The sequence below is a fragment of the Drosophila arizonae genome, chromosome 3, assembly GCF_054131065.1.
Source record: "Drosophila arizonae isolate 15081-1271.41 chromosome 3, UAZ_ARI_1.0, whole genome shotgun sequence".
Lineage (NCBI taxonomy): Eukaryota > Metazoa > Arthropoda > Insecta > Diptera > Drosophilidae > Drosophila > Drosophila arizonae.
Window position 1 is genome coordinate 6,768,567 of NC_142923.1, and position 19,535 is coordinate 6,788,101.

General features: G+C 39.4%; 4 protein-coding genes across 4 annotated transcripts; all 4 read right to left on the reverse strand.

Moving 5' to 3' along the window:
- Positions 1-10,654: 10,654 nt before the first annotated feature.
- Positions 10,655-11,712, reverse strand: LOC108611937 (seminal metalloprotease 1). Its single transcript, XM_018004791.2, has one exon. The coding sequence runs from the start codon at positions 11,700-11,702 to the stop codon at positions 10,875-10,877; it is 828 nt and encodes a 275-aa protein (XP_017860280.2). The 5' UTR covers positions 11,703-11,712; the 3' UTR covers positions 10,655-10,874.
- Positions 11,713-13,479: 1,767 nt separating this feature from the next.
- Positions 13,480-14,554, reverse strand: LOC149269621 (seminal metalloprotease 1-like). The gene is made up of 2 exons (XM_018004788.2): positions 14,287-14,554; positions 13,480-14,225 (listed from the first exon to the last, which is right to left on the reverse strand). Exons 1-2 carry the CDS (start codon positions 14,528-14,530, stop codon positions 13,663-13,665), a joined length of 807 nt encoding a protein of 268 aa, XP_017860277.2. The 5' UTR covers positions 14,531-14,554; the 3' UTR covers positions 13,480-13,662.
- Positions 14,555-17,291: 2,737 nt separating this feature from the next.
- LOC108611938 (seminal metalloprotease 1-like) lies at positions 17,292-18,258 on the reverse strand. Its single transcript, XM_018004792.2, has 2 exons — positions 17,977-18,258; positions 17,292-17,918 (listed from the first exon to the last, which is right to left on the reverse strand). Exons 1-2 carry the CDS (start codon positions 18,212-18,214, stop codon positions 17,371-17,373), a joined length of 786 nt encoding a protein of 261 aa, XP_017860281.1. The 5' UTR covers positions 18,215-18,258; the 3' UTR covers positions 17,292-17,370.
- Positions 18,259-18,495: 237 nt separating this feature from the next.
- On the reverse strand, positions 18,496-19,403 carry LOC108611936 (seminal metalloprotease 1-like). The gene is made up of 2 exons (XM_018004789.2): positions 19,142-19,403; positions 18,496-19,080 (listed from the first exon to the last, which is right to left on the reverse strand). The coding sequence occupies exons 1-2, from the start codon at positions 19,395-19,397 to the stop codon at positions 18,533-18,535; spliced, it is 804 nt and encodes a 267-aa protein (XP_017860278.2). The 5' UTR covers positions 19,398-19,403; the 3' UTR covers positions 18,496-18,532.
- Between the last annotated feature and the right edge of the window lie 132 nt (positions 19,404-19,535).

Sequence of the window (19,535 nt, forward strand, 5' to 3'; positions counted from 1 at the left end):
TGGGCTGTCCTTGCCATGTCTTCGATGGCGCTGCATATGCGTACGCTCTGGCTGCAATCGGGCCAAGAGCTCTGTCGACTTTATCGCCTCCTGCCAAACGGCACTTTCAGCTCCATTGCCAGCAAAATGAGTATCTAAATACGTTTAAGGATACACGCTCGACTCCTGCCGGTTTCCCTGAGAGTGCGTCGAAAATTTGATTAGCGGCAATTGTGTAAATTATGAATGACAACATTTCAGCAGCTTTAATTTAATCTCAAACATTTCAGTTTGGCAACCTTTTTCAGCGGCAGCAACTGCTCCGCTTAAATGTAAACACAAAAATTAATTTTATCATATTTTTCACTTTTCAGTCTGTTGCGATGGCAAACTGTGAACTTCAATAGCTAAAAACTGCCGCCCCCCGCCCACTTTTTTGGCTTTGCTGAAGCGGTTTTTGGCGCTACGCTTCGTTAAATTCTGTTTGTATGCGATGCCAGGGATAATATGCTGTTAATGTTTTCTCTCTCGCTCTCTATTTAAGTGTGTATATGTATGTGTGGGTGTGTGCATGTGTGTGTGAGTGACAAGGATGTGGTCTCTGGTTTTCTGTATATGTGTGTGTGGGTGTGTGCTTGGTTCAAAAAAAGGATTCAAGCAGCCGCATTTAGCTTGAATTGCTGCCATTTATTATGCTTGTTGTTGCCGCTGACGATGTTGCTGCGGTGCAGAGTTGTTGTTGCTCTTGTTGCTGCTGTTGCTGTTGCTGTTGCTGCTACTGCTGCTGTGTAGAAAACTGGCTTAGACGCTGCTTTGGCAATAATTAGTAAAAGATATCAAAGCAAATGACTTTATCTGCTTACAAACTTTCCTCATACACTCTTCACACACACACACATACACACACACGCACACACCCACATAGAGACAGCTAAAAGTGCCAAGGACAATGAAGCTGCTTTAATGTGTTACTGACGACGACTTTGAGGGAGAAAATGTTGCTAACATGTTGCCCGTCCCCTTTGTAGCTAGCTTTGTTGATTGTTCTACACTTGGAAAGGGTATGGGAAAGCTTCTAAGAATATACATATAAAATGTAAGAATATAATATAAATATCTGTTAAGTACAAAGGCTATAAAATAAAGCTAACAAACAAACCTCAACTTTGGTTTATAGTGGTATTTGGTAGAATGTGAGAATCTGATTCATGTTTATTCCTGGGTCGAACTCTGTTCCATATAAGCTGAAGGATGGTAAAATAGTTTAAATAAGCAAATTGAAGTTTATCCAAATGCTGACAGCAGGAAAAAAGGTTCTCTATGAAGAATTAGTATTATATTAAGAGTTAGAGTATTATATCTTCGCTATTTTCGTGGCATATCTACTCTATATTGCTTTCTCCATCTCGCTCTCTCTTTTTCTCAGTGTGTATGTGTGTGCCAGCTTCCTTTGCTCCTCGGGCTGTTGCTCAAGGCTATTCATGCCGAGGCAAGGAGTTTTCTTGTGTGATTTTGTGGCTTGGCTTTGTTTAAATTTTCAACTGCACAGCGCAGACTTATAAAATATGCCAACTTTATGTGTGTGTGTGTGTGTGTGTGTGTGAGTTTATCCATGGATGTGTTCGGCTGTCTGTGCCTTCATTTAGAGATTCAGCTCCGTTTGCCTGCCATTTCATCCATGTGCATGCTAATAATTTATAACTAGTTTATATTTTGGCAATTATTTCCGGAGAAGCCCTAAAACCCCGCCCGTCTTCCCAGCTCTTCCTTCATAAAAGCAAATTTAAAGCCAGCCAAGATTTGTGGCTAAGATCGTTATACATCTCACCCATCATCAGCAGTGCTCAGCCTATCAGCATGACAATTAAAGTCATTTTGCGTGCGCCCATAACAATTTTTGATATGCAAAGCAGCAGCAGCAGCCGCAGCAGCAACAACAAATTACAGGAGCAACAAAAACGTAACAAGAATAACAACAAAAGTCAAGTCTTGAAATCAAAGCACAAAACATCTGCACAGACGACCCAGAGGTACTTGTCTGGGGCTTGGGCCGCGATAAGAGAACTTCATTCACGGATAACAATAAGCATGCTTAAGGGAATCAGCAGCAGCAACAACAACTTACAATACATAGCAACAACTCATGAATATAAATTGCTGCTGACTGGAGACCAGCAGCAACTGTTGGTGGGCGCGCGCGCTACGGGTGGCTGGCAATTATGAGGAAAGGTCTAACAGAAAACAAAAACAAAAAAAACAAAAAACAAAAAAAAAAAAAAGAGGAGAGGGGAGGAGAGGAGAAAAAGCAGGTGATTCCACACAGAAACAGGACACCCAACAGTTCTCGCTTTATACAAAAAAAGGTCGAGGAATTTGAGACTTTCCCAAATGACTTCATCGCACTGACATTGTGGCCTAAATGCTGCCTGGTCAGCCCAGCTGGAACTCGTGGGTGGCCCTTTATCTAGCAGCGGGTGAGCTTTGACAGCGCCACGCCCACAATGGCCAAGCTTTTGATATGGCAGCAGCAGGCTTTTAAAATTGTTTTCGCAAGGTGCAATTTAAATGCAATTAAAATAATAATTTATCTTACTCGCTCGCTTGTCACCTGTGCCGCCAACAAGCCCAGTTGCATTGAGTAGAAAGCAGGTGGAGCAGGTGGAGCAGGAGCAGGAGCAGGAGGAGCCTTATCATCACATACGCTCTATGCTCTCTCCGTTTGAGCGGGCATAAACAAGCTCAGCCCGGTGATAAATGAACAATGCGTTGACTGACAAGCCAAATGAAGGTACTCAACAGTTGCTCACAGGTGAGAGTGCGAGAGAGAAAGAGAGAGCGAGTAGCAGAGTTGAATAGACAGTGAAATAGTAACCGCAAGTGCAAAGCTAGAGAAAAAGATAGCGCAGAGGACATATGTACATATATAGAGAGAGCCACTGTACTTCTATAGAGCTTGCAATTAAGTAGCGAAGTCCTGTATGCCCAGCATGACAAATGGTCCAAGAGATGCTCGAGCAACTAACTGAAATGAATGAAATGAAAGCGAGAAAAAGAGAGAGAGATATATTGGACATTGTATGTTGCTTTAAAAGTGAATAAAAACTATTTAATGTTTATTTAACTATTATGATGAAGTGAAAATTAAAATAGTAAACAGAATTTTATAAAAATATAATATACATATATAAAAAAAAAATATATATATGTATATATTTAACAAAAAATTTAATTTCAAAATCATTTTTCATGTCATATGCTACAGGGTATCACCTCTTCCACACCTCCCTTCAGTCACACGCTTTTACTTGTTTTAGACCGCATAACATAATTACATATGAACACAATTTTTTACAAGTTTTATGACAGTCATTTGTTACTTCAAATATTTTATTAATTAAATTATTAAAAAAATGTGACAATAAATCAAATGCAGCTGAAGTCGTTATTGTTGCTGTTGTGGGCGTTGTTGTTGTTGGTGCGTAATCAGAAAACAATAAACAAATAAAATAACAATTAATTGGATTTTCCTGGCCTCTACTTCTTTTTTTATGACTGTCTGCCACGCCCCGTTGCTGCACAGCAAGTACGAAGAGTATTTATTTTTTTACTCATAATAAAATAAAATTTATTGCATTTGCATAAACCTTTTTTTGAGCGAGAGAGAGAGAGAGAGATAGCCAGTGTGTGCATAAGAGAGAGAGAGAGCACAATTGAATCAACACCAACTTGCAAAGTAGCCAAAGAAAAATACGAGTAAAAAATATAATCGACGGCTCAGGCAATAAAATGGCCATCGAACTGTTTGCAATCGCCGGCGGCGTCCTCAATAAAAATTCCTTTTGATTTATATTCGCTTGTCATACATGAGGGATAAGCTGAACCAACTGATACAGAGCGAGGGAGAGGTAAAGGGAGAGGGAGAGGTAGAGGTAGAGAGAATGGTAGTTCCATGGAAGTAACAGCAAATGAAGGAGTATGCAAATTAATCGGATAATTGCTTTAGTCCAGACAGGTGAGTAGCGTGAAAGTAAAGCTGTGTAAACTTTAAGCCAACAGAGCTTCCCATGGGTAGAGCAAACTATTTGAAGAGTGCGAAAACATATATGAGGACACTGTATATTCATGAGGTGATCAAAAATGTCGGACTTGTCATGAAGTGAAATGCAAATAGAAACTTTTTAACATGAAACACGACGCACGAGACACGCGACACGAGTATATTAGCATTGTCCTACAATTGCACGAGTTGATCCTTTATAGTTGTATCAAAAGTCTTTTGTTTCCTTTTCATTTCATAATAGTAAAAATTTAGTGCAGGAATGCAGTGGAATATTCCATACAATTGAAGCAAAAACTCTAAAGCATTTTTTTTGAGCTTCAAAAATAAATTTTTTACACAAAAAAATTTCAAAAATTTTATAAGCTACTAAACAAACCCAAAAATTCATAGACAGCTTTAAATCAAGTACATAAGCCAAATACTTCTGCCATAGGCTTATCTCTTTTTTTTTTTTTTTTTTTTTTTTTTTTTTTTTTTTTGAGTAAAAAGCAATTTCCCAGCTGCTGCTGCTGCATTTTGTGTGCATTTGCCTCGGTCTTTATTATTTTTATTTTTAATTAGGCAGTTGACCCACTCGTGGCGTATTTGCAGCGATCCTTGACTAATGGCTAAACAAGCACAGCCTATGTACCACACACACACATTCATACGCACCCACACCCACAGCTGGGCGCCCACTTATCCGCTGATGACATGGTTTGTGCTTGGTTGCGTGGTGCGTGGTGCGCGTTAAAACACTTGTGGCTCGTGCGGCTCTGGCTGCATGTCATCACGTGGCGAACGCAAATGCAATTTAAAGCAAACATTTTTTGAAATGACCTACATCCGGGCGTTGTCCACCGGATACACATACGCGTGCACACGCACACACACCCATTCAGCGGAGCGAAGATAGACAAAATGAGAGTCGCTTTCGCACCGCAGTAGAGTTCACAACATCATTAAAAATTAATTCACGCTCGATGTACTGGACCAGTTGCTGATGTTCTTCCTGCCTGCAAAAAAAGGAGTAGATTTTGTGTTGCAGTACTTGTGCTGGACTACAAGATACCCTGTGACAACTAGCTAACTGAAGTAAATGCTGAAAATATTTCATATGTGGGGCTTAAAATTGGATTCATTTAAGGTAAATGATAATTAGTTCTACTCTTTAGTATAATAATTAAAGAAAAATATTAATTAATTAAATAAAATTTGTAAATATTCCTTATATACTAGAAGAAGAAGAATTACAACTATCAAATAAACTAAAATAAATAGTCACTATCAAAAAACCCTTTTTGGCTGTTGTCAATCTAATAATAATTTGATGCTAGCCCATTGCTTATATTTATAGGATATTCAAAATGAAGTGAAGTACCACCACCAACAACAACAACAATGACTGCGACTAAACAACAACAGCAAATGAATGCACACACACGTTTGCGGTGGGCTGCACTGTGCTGTGCACTTTATATTGTTGTGCCGGGCATATGAGCAGTTGATACGGACTCTGGACAAAGGTGCTGGGACACAGGTCGTGGCCCATTTTATTTTAGCAGAGCAGCCCAGGCCAGACCAGCCCAGCCGGGACCGGCTGCTGATGACTTAATGAGCATAATAAGCTCAGCACCAAAATTACCTTTTAAAATTAACATGATGCTCTCTAACAAAACGTGCATGCGTTGTCCTGCTGCTGCTCCTGCTACTCCTGCTGCTGCTCCTATTGCTATTTAGACACGCACCCACACACCCACATGCACACACATGGCGATTACACTGATTATAGTGGCATAGACAAACAGTTACATATTTAAATTAAGATTTTAATGCGCATACGAAAGGCAACCGCAGCTGCGTCTGCGACTGCGACGGCGACGCCGACTGCAACTGCGGCAGGTGGTTAAAATGGGAGGCAGCAACGGCACTTCATATCAAATTAATTAGTTGGCTTTCTGATTAACTTACCGCTAAATAGCTTAAGGTATGCTTCCATTTAATTTGGTGCAATAAGTTTTCTTATTATTAAAATATATAATTCTCCAACTATTTATATTGCGGGCAATCAAAGAATTTATTTGGATTGTGGAAAACTTTAAGCACGCAAAGTTATGATGGTCAGTGATAAACATGAAATGCAGCTAATAAATTAAATGCAATTACAAGTATTTCTAATTTTAATTAGTCCGAAAGCTAAAATACAGAATTAAGTTGAAGGATGGGGGCAAATATATATAAATATATTATTATAATTTTTTTATGAGTTTTTTTTTATACTACGATTTTTATTCAATTATTAATGCTGCAGCCTGTTAGCTTAGAGGCTATAAAGAAAATATTGAATTCTAGGGAGCCTGAGCTAAATTATGTCCTTTCAGTTATGTCATCAGAGCAAGGAAAAAACCATCATATTTTGACTATGATTTAGACTTTATAATCTTAGAAAAATTATGACATCGAATACGAATAATGAATATAGAGTAAAATTTAGTTAAATATTTAGATAACCTTCATACATATTAGACTTCTTGTTTCATTGCTAACAATATAATATATAATAAACAATATTCAACATTAACACACAAACTGTGCTATTTTTATACGGAATGCCGAATCGATTATTTTATAGTCCCCAATGAAATATATAATACAAGTTTATCAGCAAACTGAAAAAAACTCATACTATAGTAGTTTCATAATTCGATTTATGCCTACGTGCACAACAATGTTTAGTTCTTGGTAAATCATAAAAATACTTCAACATTGGCATAAGCAGTGCTTGATTAGCGTTCTCCTCAGCAATCCGCTCGCTGGTTATTATCGGAGCAGTCAGCTGTAGCGAGCAGCGTAAATATATGAAAAATGATATCTGCTTAAGCTGCCTATCCATCAGATTTAAGTGCAAGTCAGAAGTTGATGTCGGGCTTATCGGGCTCTGACGTCGACTGCAGAGTCAGGCAGAGTCAGCGCAGCGCTCTGCACGCATCATTCGCCATTCGATGCGCTTGTCAATAACTTTTTAACGAATTTTTAAGAAGCCGCGTTGCGTATACGCCATGGGGAACGCGAACGAAAAAAAAAACACACTCATGTATATGCATACGACAGCGTGTGTGTGTCTGTGTGTGTGTGTGTGTGTGTGTATGCCTACTGCTCAGCATCATAATCAAATTAAAGCATAATTTTTTACGACGTCATAGTCATAAATATGAACGATGCGAAATTGTGCACAACATGGAAAAGAGCAAAGGAGCCAGGACGCCCGGTCCTTGAGCAAGTGATTTCCCATTTGCGCTAAGCCGGAACTGGTCTGGGCGTGAAAAAAAAAGCAAGAAAATAAAATAAAATAAAATCAAATGTATAAATCATTTATGCCATGCTTTAAAATTGAATAAGCATTCGTCAGCAATAAATCGCAGTCGCAGTCGCAGCTGCCCGAGCAGCAGTCAGCAAGGAGCTGTGCTTCAGGTCATGTCCTGGACCTGGACCTGGCTCTGACTCTGACTCTGGCTCTGGCTATGGACCTGGACCTGGACCTGTGTGTGGCCGAGCGCTCGCTGCTTGGGTCACATTTGCGTGTCCGCCGCCTTTGGGAAATTGCTACAATTTGTTTCATATTTCATGTGCCGTCGCTCTGTGCGAAAATTTACCACTTTGCGGTTTTTCGCCAATGCCAAAAGGAGCCAAAAAAAAAAAAAAAAGTTTTATTTGAATTATTATTGGCGCGCGTTGGCACTGTGGCAAAGCCAGCTGGAAATATCACAAAGCAAATGCCTGATTTGCATATAGAATGCAATACCAAATGCCATTTTCATTTCTTTTTTCCTTTCTTTTTTTTTTTGTGGCTCTATGGCTTATAAATTGCACTGGCGATGTATACTTTTTGGGGCGTGGCAATTAAGAGGCGTGGCGTTTGGCTGAAATATTGCATACTATTTGGCTTGCATAGCTATTAGCACATATATTATGCGTATCAGTGAGAGAGATATATATTTATAATTAATTATATGTGGCAATATAGAAAGCCCAAAGTTTTGATTAGATTTTAGACCTCTATTTTTCAAGCTGCTTTCCAGTTATTGTCATTTGAACAGTAGATCTAAAAATTATGCGGAAATCTCTATTGACAACACTTATGCACATGATATATATATATATATGTGTGTGTGTGTGGGATTGGCACAGATTTGCGGCCCTGACACGGCACTGAGCAAGCATTGTCCAAGCTTCATTTGGCCAGCCAATAATAATAATAATAACGGCAGGGACTGCTCATGAAGCTGGATGGCTTTAATGGATGAGGCATAATAATATCACATTGATTTAATAGTTTAAATAATAATCTCTATTGACATTAAATCCATATGATTTATATGTATATTGTCAGCACATAAGTTATATTACAAGTACTTCGCAGCCTGATAAAAGTCCAAATAAAACCTTTTTCTTTGAAATCATAATGTTCTTTGTGTAGTTATTTGAGTTTTATAATTTTTGTAGGTTTCATTTAGCTGTAACTCTAAAAATACGACCAAAAATCCAAAATTTAGCAATCTCATCAAGTGTCCAATTATAATTTAAACTGTTATAAAGTACTTTAAGCTCTTATCGTTTTATGACCATACTCACTTTCTACGCTTCAAGCACGACGAAGAACGAAACCTATTTCACAAAGTAGCAAAATTTTGAAAAGGAAATAGTTTGGAACCTCATATATATATATATATATATATATATATATATATATATATATTTATATATATATATATATATATATATATATATATATATATATATATATTTGATATATATTTATATTCACCTCCACATATATTATACACCTGAGTAATAGATAGATTATCTGACAGTTTGACAAGTATAGGCGCGACAGAAAACGGTAAGATATGTACAGTTATATAATATAGTTGAAGAAAATTAGTACAGTCCCGTATTATATACGTTTTGGCAACATTTCATAGTCAATTGTTAAAAAATCTCTTGACTATCATCAACAGATTTGGTTGGCCATTCTTGAGAGTTCCCAAAGTTATAACCGTCATACATGTAAGATATTAATGCTCCATATCAGTTCTATAAGAGTGTGTACATGAAACTCCAATCTGAGTAAAATATATTTTTAATTCATACAACAACGAGGAATTAATTCTGCTCTGATAATTTTCATAGAATGTTATTAATATTAATTTTTCTTTTTGTTCGAACATTTGTTTGAGTCATGTATAAGAAATATTTGCTTATCAATTTGAGCATTTCACTCGGTCTAAAAACAGTATTTATAACCGTTATTTTGAAGTTGTGAGTGATGTCAGTGGTAAGCTGCCTTGAAATGTTGATCCATATAGATTACAGCTTATTTTTAAAACTATATAAGATAGGTGCTCCAATATGTCCCAATTAGAAGAGTCTATCAGTAAAACCTACTATGCAATTTGTTGAGTTTTTTGATTGATTATATATGTACATGTAGGCAATAATCAATTATAAATGTAGTTGATCCAAATCAGAAAATACTTTAATCTATCACTACAGAATTTTATTTGCAAATTAATATCAAGTTTAGTTTTCATAAAAATCAAATGAAAAGGAACTGAATCTCTCATTATGAATACGTGGATTGCGAATTTCCGGAATCACTCGCCTCAGTCGTCAACCTAACTGATTAAAGTCCAATAATCGATCATTTATTACAGTAATTTGGGGACTTTGGCTAGTCGCATGAGTAACCCTTGTTGGCACTCTATTTCACAAAAATGTCCAAAATATATATGTTTTTAGTTTATTATACCTTAGTTATCTAGTTGCGGGGGAAACACATAATCCACGCGTGAGCATGGCCTATATTATTTATTACTACAGCTTATTAGTTTAAATTTTGATAAACGTGGCACGTTCTCAACTATGACACGCACACACACACACACACATCATAAAGTTGATGTTGCTGCCGTTCTTGGGTTATGCTAATTTGGGCACAGCTTGAACCAGGACCCAAACAGCGCTGGGCTGCTTTCTTAAATTCAAATGAAACAATGTGAATGCCTAGGCGAGATGTCGTCGAAAACGAAAATCAAATTTATGGTCTTAACAAGCGCTGTCAAAATGCGAGAATTGAGTGCCAATGCGAGAAGCCCAGACAGAGACAGACATACAGACAGACAGACAGTTAGGCAGTCAGGCAGCCAAAAATGCATGCAGCTGCTGCTGCTGCGCTTCCTGCTCCTGCTACGACTTCTATGGCCCCTCCTGCTCCTACTGATGCTGCCTCGACATTTGCATCTCGCATATAAATCGCATTAGGAGCACGCAATTACAGAGTTTCGAACATGGAGCAGCACGTGGTTACGCCTAGGCACAGGCAGCTGTGCATCTTTCAGATTGCAGCACAACGATTCCACGCTTAATTGAAGGTAAAATTATGCACGTGCTATGTGTGTGTGTGTGTGTGTGGGTGTGTGAGTTTGGCACAGATTTGCGGCCCTGACACGGCACTGAGCAAGCACTGTCCAAGCTTCATTTGGACACCCAGCCCCACTTGAGATAAGGAAAAAGCAGACGCTTATCGCCATGCGAGTGGGTCGCAAAAACAAAACAAGAGAAACTACTTAAATGCGATTATTGTTAATATATGAACTTTAATTTACGCAATGTCAGATGCGCATTGTAAATACATTGCAAGTCAAGGATAACGAAATGTGTGTAAAGGTTAATAATAATAATAACGGCAGCGACTGCTTATGGAGTGGGATGGCTTGGATGGATGAGGCACAATAATATCACATTGATCTAATACTTTAAGAAGAATAATACAAAGTGGAGGCCAAATTTTGACAGCTCATATCAAAATGGGACACTTGTACATGATGTTGATCTTGTCCTTATCCTTGTCGCTCAGGCCCAGGCGCTGTCCGATCACAGCTGTCGGGTCGAGCGGCACAATCGTGTCCTTGCCGTTGATGGAAAAGGCGCCGGGACGATAGTGCAAGCAGCTATTGTAGTCGTAGCCCACATCGAAGTCGGTGACGACTTTATCCGAGTACTTTTGGAAATTGAACTCCTTGCCGGGCACAATGTTCTCCGCGATGACCTCGATGTAGTCATCGCGCAGCGCCGAGCTCTGCTCGTGGTAGAAGCCCAGCGCATGCATCAGCTCGTGCAGCACGGTGCCGGGCCTGAAGCAGCCCTCGCCGATGGGATATATCTCCAGGTTCATTTGCTGCTGACCGCCAAGGTAGCCCACGGCCGTAAAGCAGCCGCCTGGTTGGGCCGTAATGCTCACATAGTCCACATCCTGTTCGTTGGCCTCACGGAAACGAATGCAGGTCGCCTCCTCGATCGTCTGCATGCCCTTCAGAATGGCCTGCCTGTGGGCGGCATCGAAGTCTGTGGAGATGCTGTACACGACCAGATTGCCGGGCCAACGTCTTGTGGTATCCAATAGACCGTTGCGACCCATGGGGCCATGCTCCAGCACCTGCCGTTGTCTCTCCGTCAACTGCATGTCACCCTCCGCATAGCCCGCCGACTCCTCGGGATCGGCTTGAAGCTTCCAGGGCAGCGGCATGCCCCCGCACCGCAGTAGCTGAACGGACAGCAATAACAGAAGCACTGCTCGAGGGGATTGCATCTTGTTCGCGACGTTGCTAAATTCTAACTGACGCATGTGCGCCGTTCCAACTGGACATAAATATGCGGCAATCACAAGTTGTGTCCGATGATTAGATACAGGCAATCGATTGCGCTTAGATAATGCCGCTGGACACCTCTATAAGCGGGCTTAACGAAATCGCCAATGCGATTGCCAGATTTCGAGAGGGTTCCCCTGACTTTTCATAATAAATTATGGATTGTTGCAGGGCATGCGTTGTGTAAATGCTTTCATTTGTAATGGATTTAACGTATTATAATTAATCAAAACTCATTTTGACATTCGTTTAATAAATCAATTTTAAGCAAAATAGATTAAAGTGAAAAATATATTTCAGAGACCCAAAATATGTCAAAGAAAACCATACTTGAAGATATGGCCTAGGGTAATTGATATTCTATATCCAATATGCATCCTCAACTCTCTCTACCTCATTTTCTCTCTCTTGACTATATCAACTCAAGAGATAGTTCCATTGAGCTATAGTAACTTACGTCGATAATTCTCTCATAATCATTTATGACTAAACTAAAGAGAGACTATTAAGAGCATACGTAGGTGACTCTTCTTCTTTTTGCGAACTAGTGGCGCCTAGGCAGCTCATCATTATTAATACAAAGAGTCTTCTTTCCATTTCTCACCCACTCCCCTGCCTACGTCACTGGCAAATCAGCATTATTAATGCCATGGGCTAATTGAAATGGTATCTTTATTATCAATGGTCTGATTGGATTTTCAAGTGGTCGACAAGCTGAAACAGATATTAGATTCACTTACTGCACACTAAATAGGATGAGTAATTGCGACGAATGCTTCTGTTATAGTCCAAGTTTCAGATACGAAAACACGCGTAATCGCCCAACTGAACAAGCGAACGATTGTCTTGAATGACCGCTTATCAGCAGCATTTACACGGCTATAAGCGAGCGGGATAGCTAGCAGGGCAGGAGCGGGGAGAGGGGAACAGAAAGGGACGACAAGCTGTTCAGGCTTTTTGTAGCTGTTCGCGCTTTTTATACTACGGAAGCCGATGACATTATAAGAAATGACGACATTTGTCCACACACAAATCCAAAGTTCTATTTTGAGCTTATCGCTCAAATTCGGATTCGAGATTTCTTAACTCGCTCTTTATAAAGATAGTTAGTAGAACGTGTCATAGTGATTAAAAGCTATAAACATATTTTAAAAGTAGTTAGATAACAATTTCGTGTTATCTCAGATTTTTGCACTCATTTATTATTTATTACTCTATTTTGTTGAGTGAATGAAGCACCCTGTGCTCTACCGCTGTTGCATTCTTTTAGGAGTCTTCACGAAACAGGGATCCTCATGTTTTCAGGTTTGTTTAGTTGCTAGAAAACACAGCTAATGGATTATACATCACATTATATGTATAGATAGATCTTTATACTACATAGTTCATACATGGTATATTGTTTATATCTCTCATTTGCATTCGCTGTCTCATTTTCTTCATGGGTGAATTTTTTCGATGGAGATCTGCGGATGATATAAACCGATTTTCACGATTTTTCACAAGCCGATATGATGTTGATTTATTATTATTGAATTACAATGTATTAGTAGGCAGTGCGATTGGGTTCGCGATCTGATAATCATATCACCTTCGCTATAGCCAGCTGTCAGCTCCGGGTGGATTTATGTGTCCGCTGCTGGTACAGGTGTAAGTGCTGGCGCTGCACTATCACGAGATATCAAAAGGATTAAGCGGATTATTATTAAGTACTGCCTCATGCTCGTTGAACGGACTTAGTTGAAATTCAGTAAGTAATTCAGTAATTTGTTTTATTGCAAATATTTACAATATGCACATTGTGTATAGCCAATAGATTTTATCTTATCAGCTCAATTCAATTCAGCTAACCCTATGAATTGGACTGCCACAGACTTCGCATAAACTTGGCAAAAGCTAAATTGATCAAGAGCTGTGAATTTGTAATTGTGGAAGGACTCACACTTTTCTTGGACAAGCTTTTCTCGGACAATTGTACATATTATTTAACTTGTTAATATCGGCATCGCTCATTTGAAGTCGCTGTCCCATTATTTCCTCGGCGCCCTCGACGAGCGGCATAATGGTCATTTTACCATTCTTCGAGAATGCCGTGGAGCCGTAGTGCATGACGCTGCCGTAGTCGTATTCCTCGTCGAAATCGTCCACTGTCTCTTTGTCGTACTTGTTGAAGTTTCTCTCTTTACCGTCTTGAATGTTCTCCTTGTCGATTCGAACGTATTCATCCCGATTCCACGTGCTTTGCTGATGGTAGAAGCCCAAGGCGTGCATAAATTCATGCACAATGCTGCCTAGACGGAAGCAGCCGGTGCCTAGCGCATAATTCTGTAAATTCAACTGTTGTACCTGGTTTCGGTAGCCCACGTAGGAATAGCAACCGCCGGGCTCCGAGGTAACATTCACATAGTAAGGCTGATCGCTTGCGGCTTCCTTGAAGATGATACATGAATTCGCCTCAATAACGCGAATACCTCGAAGAATGTAATTACGATGTTCCTGATCTAGAAAAGGTAATACCAATTACAACAAAATTCATCTCTAAGAGTTAAAGATCAATCGCACCAATGTAGCTATTTATGAAATAATAGACAATGCGATTGGGCCAGCGATAAGCTTTTTTGATCAATCCATTTCTGTCCTCGTTCAGGATCATATCGCCCTCTGTATAGCCAGGCGTCAGCTCGGGATCAAGTTCAACTCCAGCTGCCGGTGCTTCAGGTGCTGCCGGTGCTGCATAGCAGCTCTTCATCAACACAAGGATTATAAATATTTTAAGAAAGCTCCACATGTTAACAACCGGATGCATTATTAGCGACTGTTTCGTTATTTTTCCCACGCCTTTATAAATAGACTGAGAACCTCATTAACCCTTCGTTTATGGCATTCATTAAGCAATTCGAAATTTACAACTAATTTTTAGTTGGAAATAGCCTAATCTAATCGAAAATTAATATCATTTAAGACTCGCACACAGGCATAAACATGTATGGGTGAGGAAGCGTTTATGATCATTGTAAAGTACTTAATGCAATAATATTTAGAATTTTACTTGAGATTCTCTTTAGAAAAAGAAGTTTTTGCAATAGCCCACAGTATGGCAATTGCATCAATCACATCAATCAATCAAATGTTTGTTAACGCATTAAAAACTCAAGTTTCAAGATTGTTAGTTATAGTTTGGTTTCCCTGTAGTGCGAATGTCAGCGAAATGAAAACATCTGTCCCATTCACATATACATATCGAAATCAAAGTTCTATTTTGGGCTTATCATTCAAATTCAGCATCGAGATTTGCTAACGTGTTATAGCTATTGAAAGTAGATCGATAACGATTTCATATATATATATATTTTTTTTTTATACCCTGAACCCATTGAAAATGGGAAATCAGGGTATAATGGTTTTGTTGAAATGTATGTAACAGACAGAAGGAGGCGTGGCAGACCCCACAAAGTATATATATTCTTGATCAGGGCGACGAGCTGAGTTGATTTGGCCCTGTCCGTCTGTCTGTCCGTCTGTCCGTCTGTCTGTCCGTCCGTCTGTCCGTCTGTCCGTACGTTTGAACGCGTCGATTTCCGAAGATATAAGAGCTAGAGACTTGAATTTTTTTTTTAAATGACCGTTTATACAGCGCGGACGTCGAGTTTGCTTTTAAAATTCGATAAATCATCCCGTTATGTTTTTATCGAGTAAAAACATTCAAGTTCAAATCAGATGCCACTATAGGTAATTGTGATTGATTTTTCTTTTTTTTAAATTTCTCAAATATTCAATATAATATGTAGATCATATTCTGAAAGTTTCATTAAATTCCGTTCAGTCAAAAAATAATAAAAAATAATCAAATATTTGGCCAATTAACAAACGCACGTGCAGCAGCTACAACAGAAACATTCGTTGAATCACATCAGCTGTTAGTTTCGTTTAGTTTTGGTAGATGGCGCAGCAGCAGTGAATCTATTTGAGTTTTGCCAGCGCCACTAGCAGGAGTGAGGTGGCCTAGTGTGTTAGATGCATGACGCTCGATCAAAAAGTCGCGGTTCGAATCCCGATCGGTGCAACACTGATGTTAATTTTTTTTAATTGTTTCAAAATATTTTTATATTTTCATAAATACGTTTTCTATTTAATTTATATTTTTAAATACACCGAAATTGAAATTTTAACTATACTTTATGTGCGTTTTTAATAGTTTGGTTATTCTAGCAGATTCTTAGAATCACATCAGCAGTTAGTTTCGTTTAGTTTTGGTAGATGGCGCTGCAGCAGTGAATCTATTTGAGTTTTGCCAGCGCCACTAGCAGGAGTGAGGTGGCCTAGTGTGTTAGCTGCATGACGCTCGATCGAGAAGTCGCGGTTCGAATCCCGATCGATGCAACTGATGTTAATTTTTTTTAATTGTTTCAAAATGTTTTTATATTTTATTAAATGAGTTTGGTATTTTATTTATATTTTTAAATACATCGAAATTGAAATTTCAGCCATACTAAATGGGCATTTTTATTTGTTGGGTTCAGGGTAGTATCTAGTCGAGCACTCTCGACTAAAGTTTTCTTACTTGTTTTCTTTTTTTTTTGTCTTTATTACTACGAATTACGTTTATTAATTTAGGTCACTTCTCGGGTTCAATTTCATATTATCTCAGATTTTTATACTCATTTATTACCATTTTTTTTTTTTTTTTTTTTTTTTTTATACCCTGAACCCATTGAAAATGGGAAATCAGGGTATAATGGTTTTGTTGAAATGCATGTGACAGGCAGAAGGAGGCGTGGCAGACCCCACAAAGTATATATATTCTTGATCAGGGTGACGAGCTGAGTTGATTTGGCCCTGTCCGTCTGTCTGTCTGTCCGTCTGTCCGTATGTTTGAACGCGTCGATTTCCGAAGATATAAGAGCTAGAGACTTCAAATTTTTTGTAAAATGTTCGTAATTACAGCGCGGATATCGAGTTTATCATTAAAAATTGATAACTCATCCCGATCTTTTTTTATCGATAAAAAACCTTATCGAAAACCAGTTTTAAAATTATATCTTCTACACCTTTATTGCTAGAGTCTTCAAATTTTTTATATATGCTTATATGCAATTTATACAATTTCGGTTTTTGTTAAAATTTACCCCCCACCTCAAAATTCACCCCCTCACCCTCACTTTTGTAAAAAGCGTATTTCAAATACTAGAGACTTGTGCTTTGGCAATTACATGCATATTCATGTTATAATAATAATCTAAAAGTTTCATGAAGATCGTACGTCCACAAAAAAAGTTATTAAACAATTAAGTTCTCATAGTAAGCGCACACTGCAGCCCATGCGTGTTTATGCGTGGGTGCTTGTGTGTGTATGTGTTTGTGTATGTGTGTGTATGTGTTTGTGTATGTGTGTGTGTTTCTTGTGTAAGCTGAAAGACGCGAAAAATTATTGAAATAGCTAGCACTCCAAGGGTTCAGGGGATCTCGTAGTCGAGCAGTCTCGACTAGAGCTTTCTTACTTGTTTTTTTTTTTTGCTCTACTGCAGTTGCATTCTTTTAGGAGTCTTCACGAAACAGAGACCCACCTGTTTTCAGAATTGTTTAGTTGCTAGGAATTACAGCTAATGGATTATACATCACAATATATGATCTTTATACTATATAGCACTACACTTGCTGGGGGCATTTGTACATGATGTTCAATTTATTGATATCCCGCTGGCTCATTTGCAGTCGCTGACCCATTTGCTTCTCGGCGCCCTCTTTGAAGGGGACAATTGTCATTTCGCCGTTCTTGGAGAAGCCGTATGGCGAGTAGTGCAGCACGCTACCATAGTCGTACTCCTGATCGAAATTATCGACTTTATCGTTGTCGAATTTGTCGAAATTCTGCTCCTTGCCTTTCTCAATATTTTCGTAGGCGATGCGAACGTATTCATCACGATCCGCCGAGCTCTGCTCATGATAGAAGCCCAGAGCATGCAGCATTTCGTGCATTATGGTGCCCATGCGATAGCAACCCTCGTCCAGTGGATAATTCTGCAGATTCATTTGCTGCACATGATTTTGGAAGCCAACAGCTGTAAAGCAGCCGCCCGGCTCCGATGTTATATTCACGTAGTATTTCTGGTCCTTGGCGACTTCCTGGAAGGTCAGGCAGGAACTTGCCTCGATTTTTCGCAAGCCCACTAGAATTTGCTCGCGATGTGGCTGATCTGAGTTATGATGTTGATTTATTATTACTCAATTATCGCACGATAAAGCGCCACCTACCGATGTTGCTGTTAATGTAATAGTAGACAGTCCGATTGGGCCAGCGATAGTTATCTGAGCGCAGTCCATTTCGCTGCTCTGCACTGATAATCATATCACCTTCACTAAAGCCAGCTGTCAACTCCGGGTCGACTTCTGTGCGAGCTGCAGGTACAGGTGCAAGTGCAGGTGCAGGCGCTGCACTGATATCAAGTGACAGCAAAAGGATTAAGCAAACTATTATCAAGAACCGACTCATGCTGCTCCTGCTCGCTGAACAGACGTAGATGGAATGAATAACAGGGGCGACGATATCATTCGGTTTGCTTTGGAATTTAATAACCTCGCAGTTTATCTTTATAGCAAATATTTATAATGTGTATTTAGCCGTAGCCCATAGGCCATAGTTAGATTTTATCTAATCAGTTCGATTCGATTTGACCATATGAATTGGACTAGTCGAAGACCCTGCAGCCCGCGCAGACTTCATTCGCGTGCGTCTCACCCAACTAATTACTTCGCTAACGCAATGAAACACGATTCTTGATAAATTTAGCTTATGTAATTCTGAAACAGCTCAAACTTTTCTGGGACACCTATACATGGTATTCAATTTATTAATATCGGCATCGCTCATTTGAAGTCGCTGTCCCATTATTTCCTCGGCGCCCTCGACGAGCGGCACAATGGTCATTTTACCATTCTTCGAGAATGCCGTGGGGCCGTAGTGCATGACGCTGCCGTAGTCGTACTCCTCGTCGAAATTGTCCACTGTCTCTTTGTCGTACTTGTCGAAGTTGTGCTCCATGCCGTCCTGGATGTTCTCCACGTCGATGCGAACGTATTCATCACGATTCCACGTACTTTGCTGATGGTAGAAGCCCAGGGAGTGCAAAAACTCATGCACAATCGTACCCAAGCGGAAGCAACCGGTGTCCAGCGCATAATTCTGCAAATTCAATTGTTGTACGCGGTTTAGGTGGCCCACGTAGGAGTAGCAGCCGCCGGGCTCCGAGGTGACATTCACATAGTAAGGCTGATCGCTGGTTGCTTCCTTGAAGATGAGACACGAATTCGCCTCGAGAATGCGAATGCCGCGAAGAATGTGATTACGATGTTCCTGATCTGGAAAATGGAATACAAATTACTATAAAATTCATATGTAAGAGTTAAAGATCAATCTCACCAATGTAGCTATTTATGAAATAATAGACAATGCGATTGGGCCAGCGATAAGTTTCATCGATCATTCCATTTCTGTCTTCGTTCATGATCATATCACCTTCGAAATAGCCAGCCGTCAGCTCGGGATCGGTTTCCACACGATCTGATGTGACTGCAGGAGCTGCAGAGCAGCTCTTCATCAGCACAAGTAGTAGAAATATTTTAGGAAAGCTCCTCATGTTGACAGCTGAATGCATTGGTAGCGACTGTTGCGACATTTTATTTGCTCCCACTTCAGAAGTATGTTTTGCACATCATTAATAGCGCCTCATTTATGGCATTCATTAAGTAATTTGAAATTTACAACTCATTATTATGGGCAGGGACTTATCTAATCGAGAATCAAATGGCATTTA

Coding starts and splice junctions, on each gene's coding strand:
- LOC108611937 (XM_018004791.2), bottom strand. CDS start 11,702: ATGCGTCAGTTAGAATTTAGCAACGTCGCGAACAAGATGCAATCCCCT.
- LOC149269621 (XM_018004788.2), bottom strand. CDS start 14,530: ATGCATCCGGTTGTTAACATGTGGAGCTTTCTTAAAATATTTATAATC. Junction 14,226..14,286: donor TTTCATAAATAGCTACATTG/GTGCGATTGATC, acceptor TACCTTTTCTAG/ATCAGGAACATCGTAATTAC.
- LOC108611938 (XM_018004792.2), bottom strand. CDS start 18,214: ATGAGTCGGTTCTTGATAATAGTTTGCTTAATCCTTTTGCTGTCACTT. Junction 17,919..17,976: donor TTACATTAACAGCAACATCG/GTAGGTGGCGCT, acceptor ATCATAACTCAG/ATCAGCCACATCGCGAGCAA.
- LOC108611936 (XM_018004789.2), bottom strand. CDS start 19,397: ATGTCGCAACAGTCGCTACCAATGCATTCAGCTGTCAACATGAGGAGC. Junction 19,081..19,141: donor TTTCATAAATAGCTACATTG/GTGAGATTGATC, acceptor TCCATTTTCCAG/ATCAGGAACATCGTAATCAC.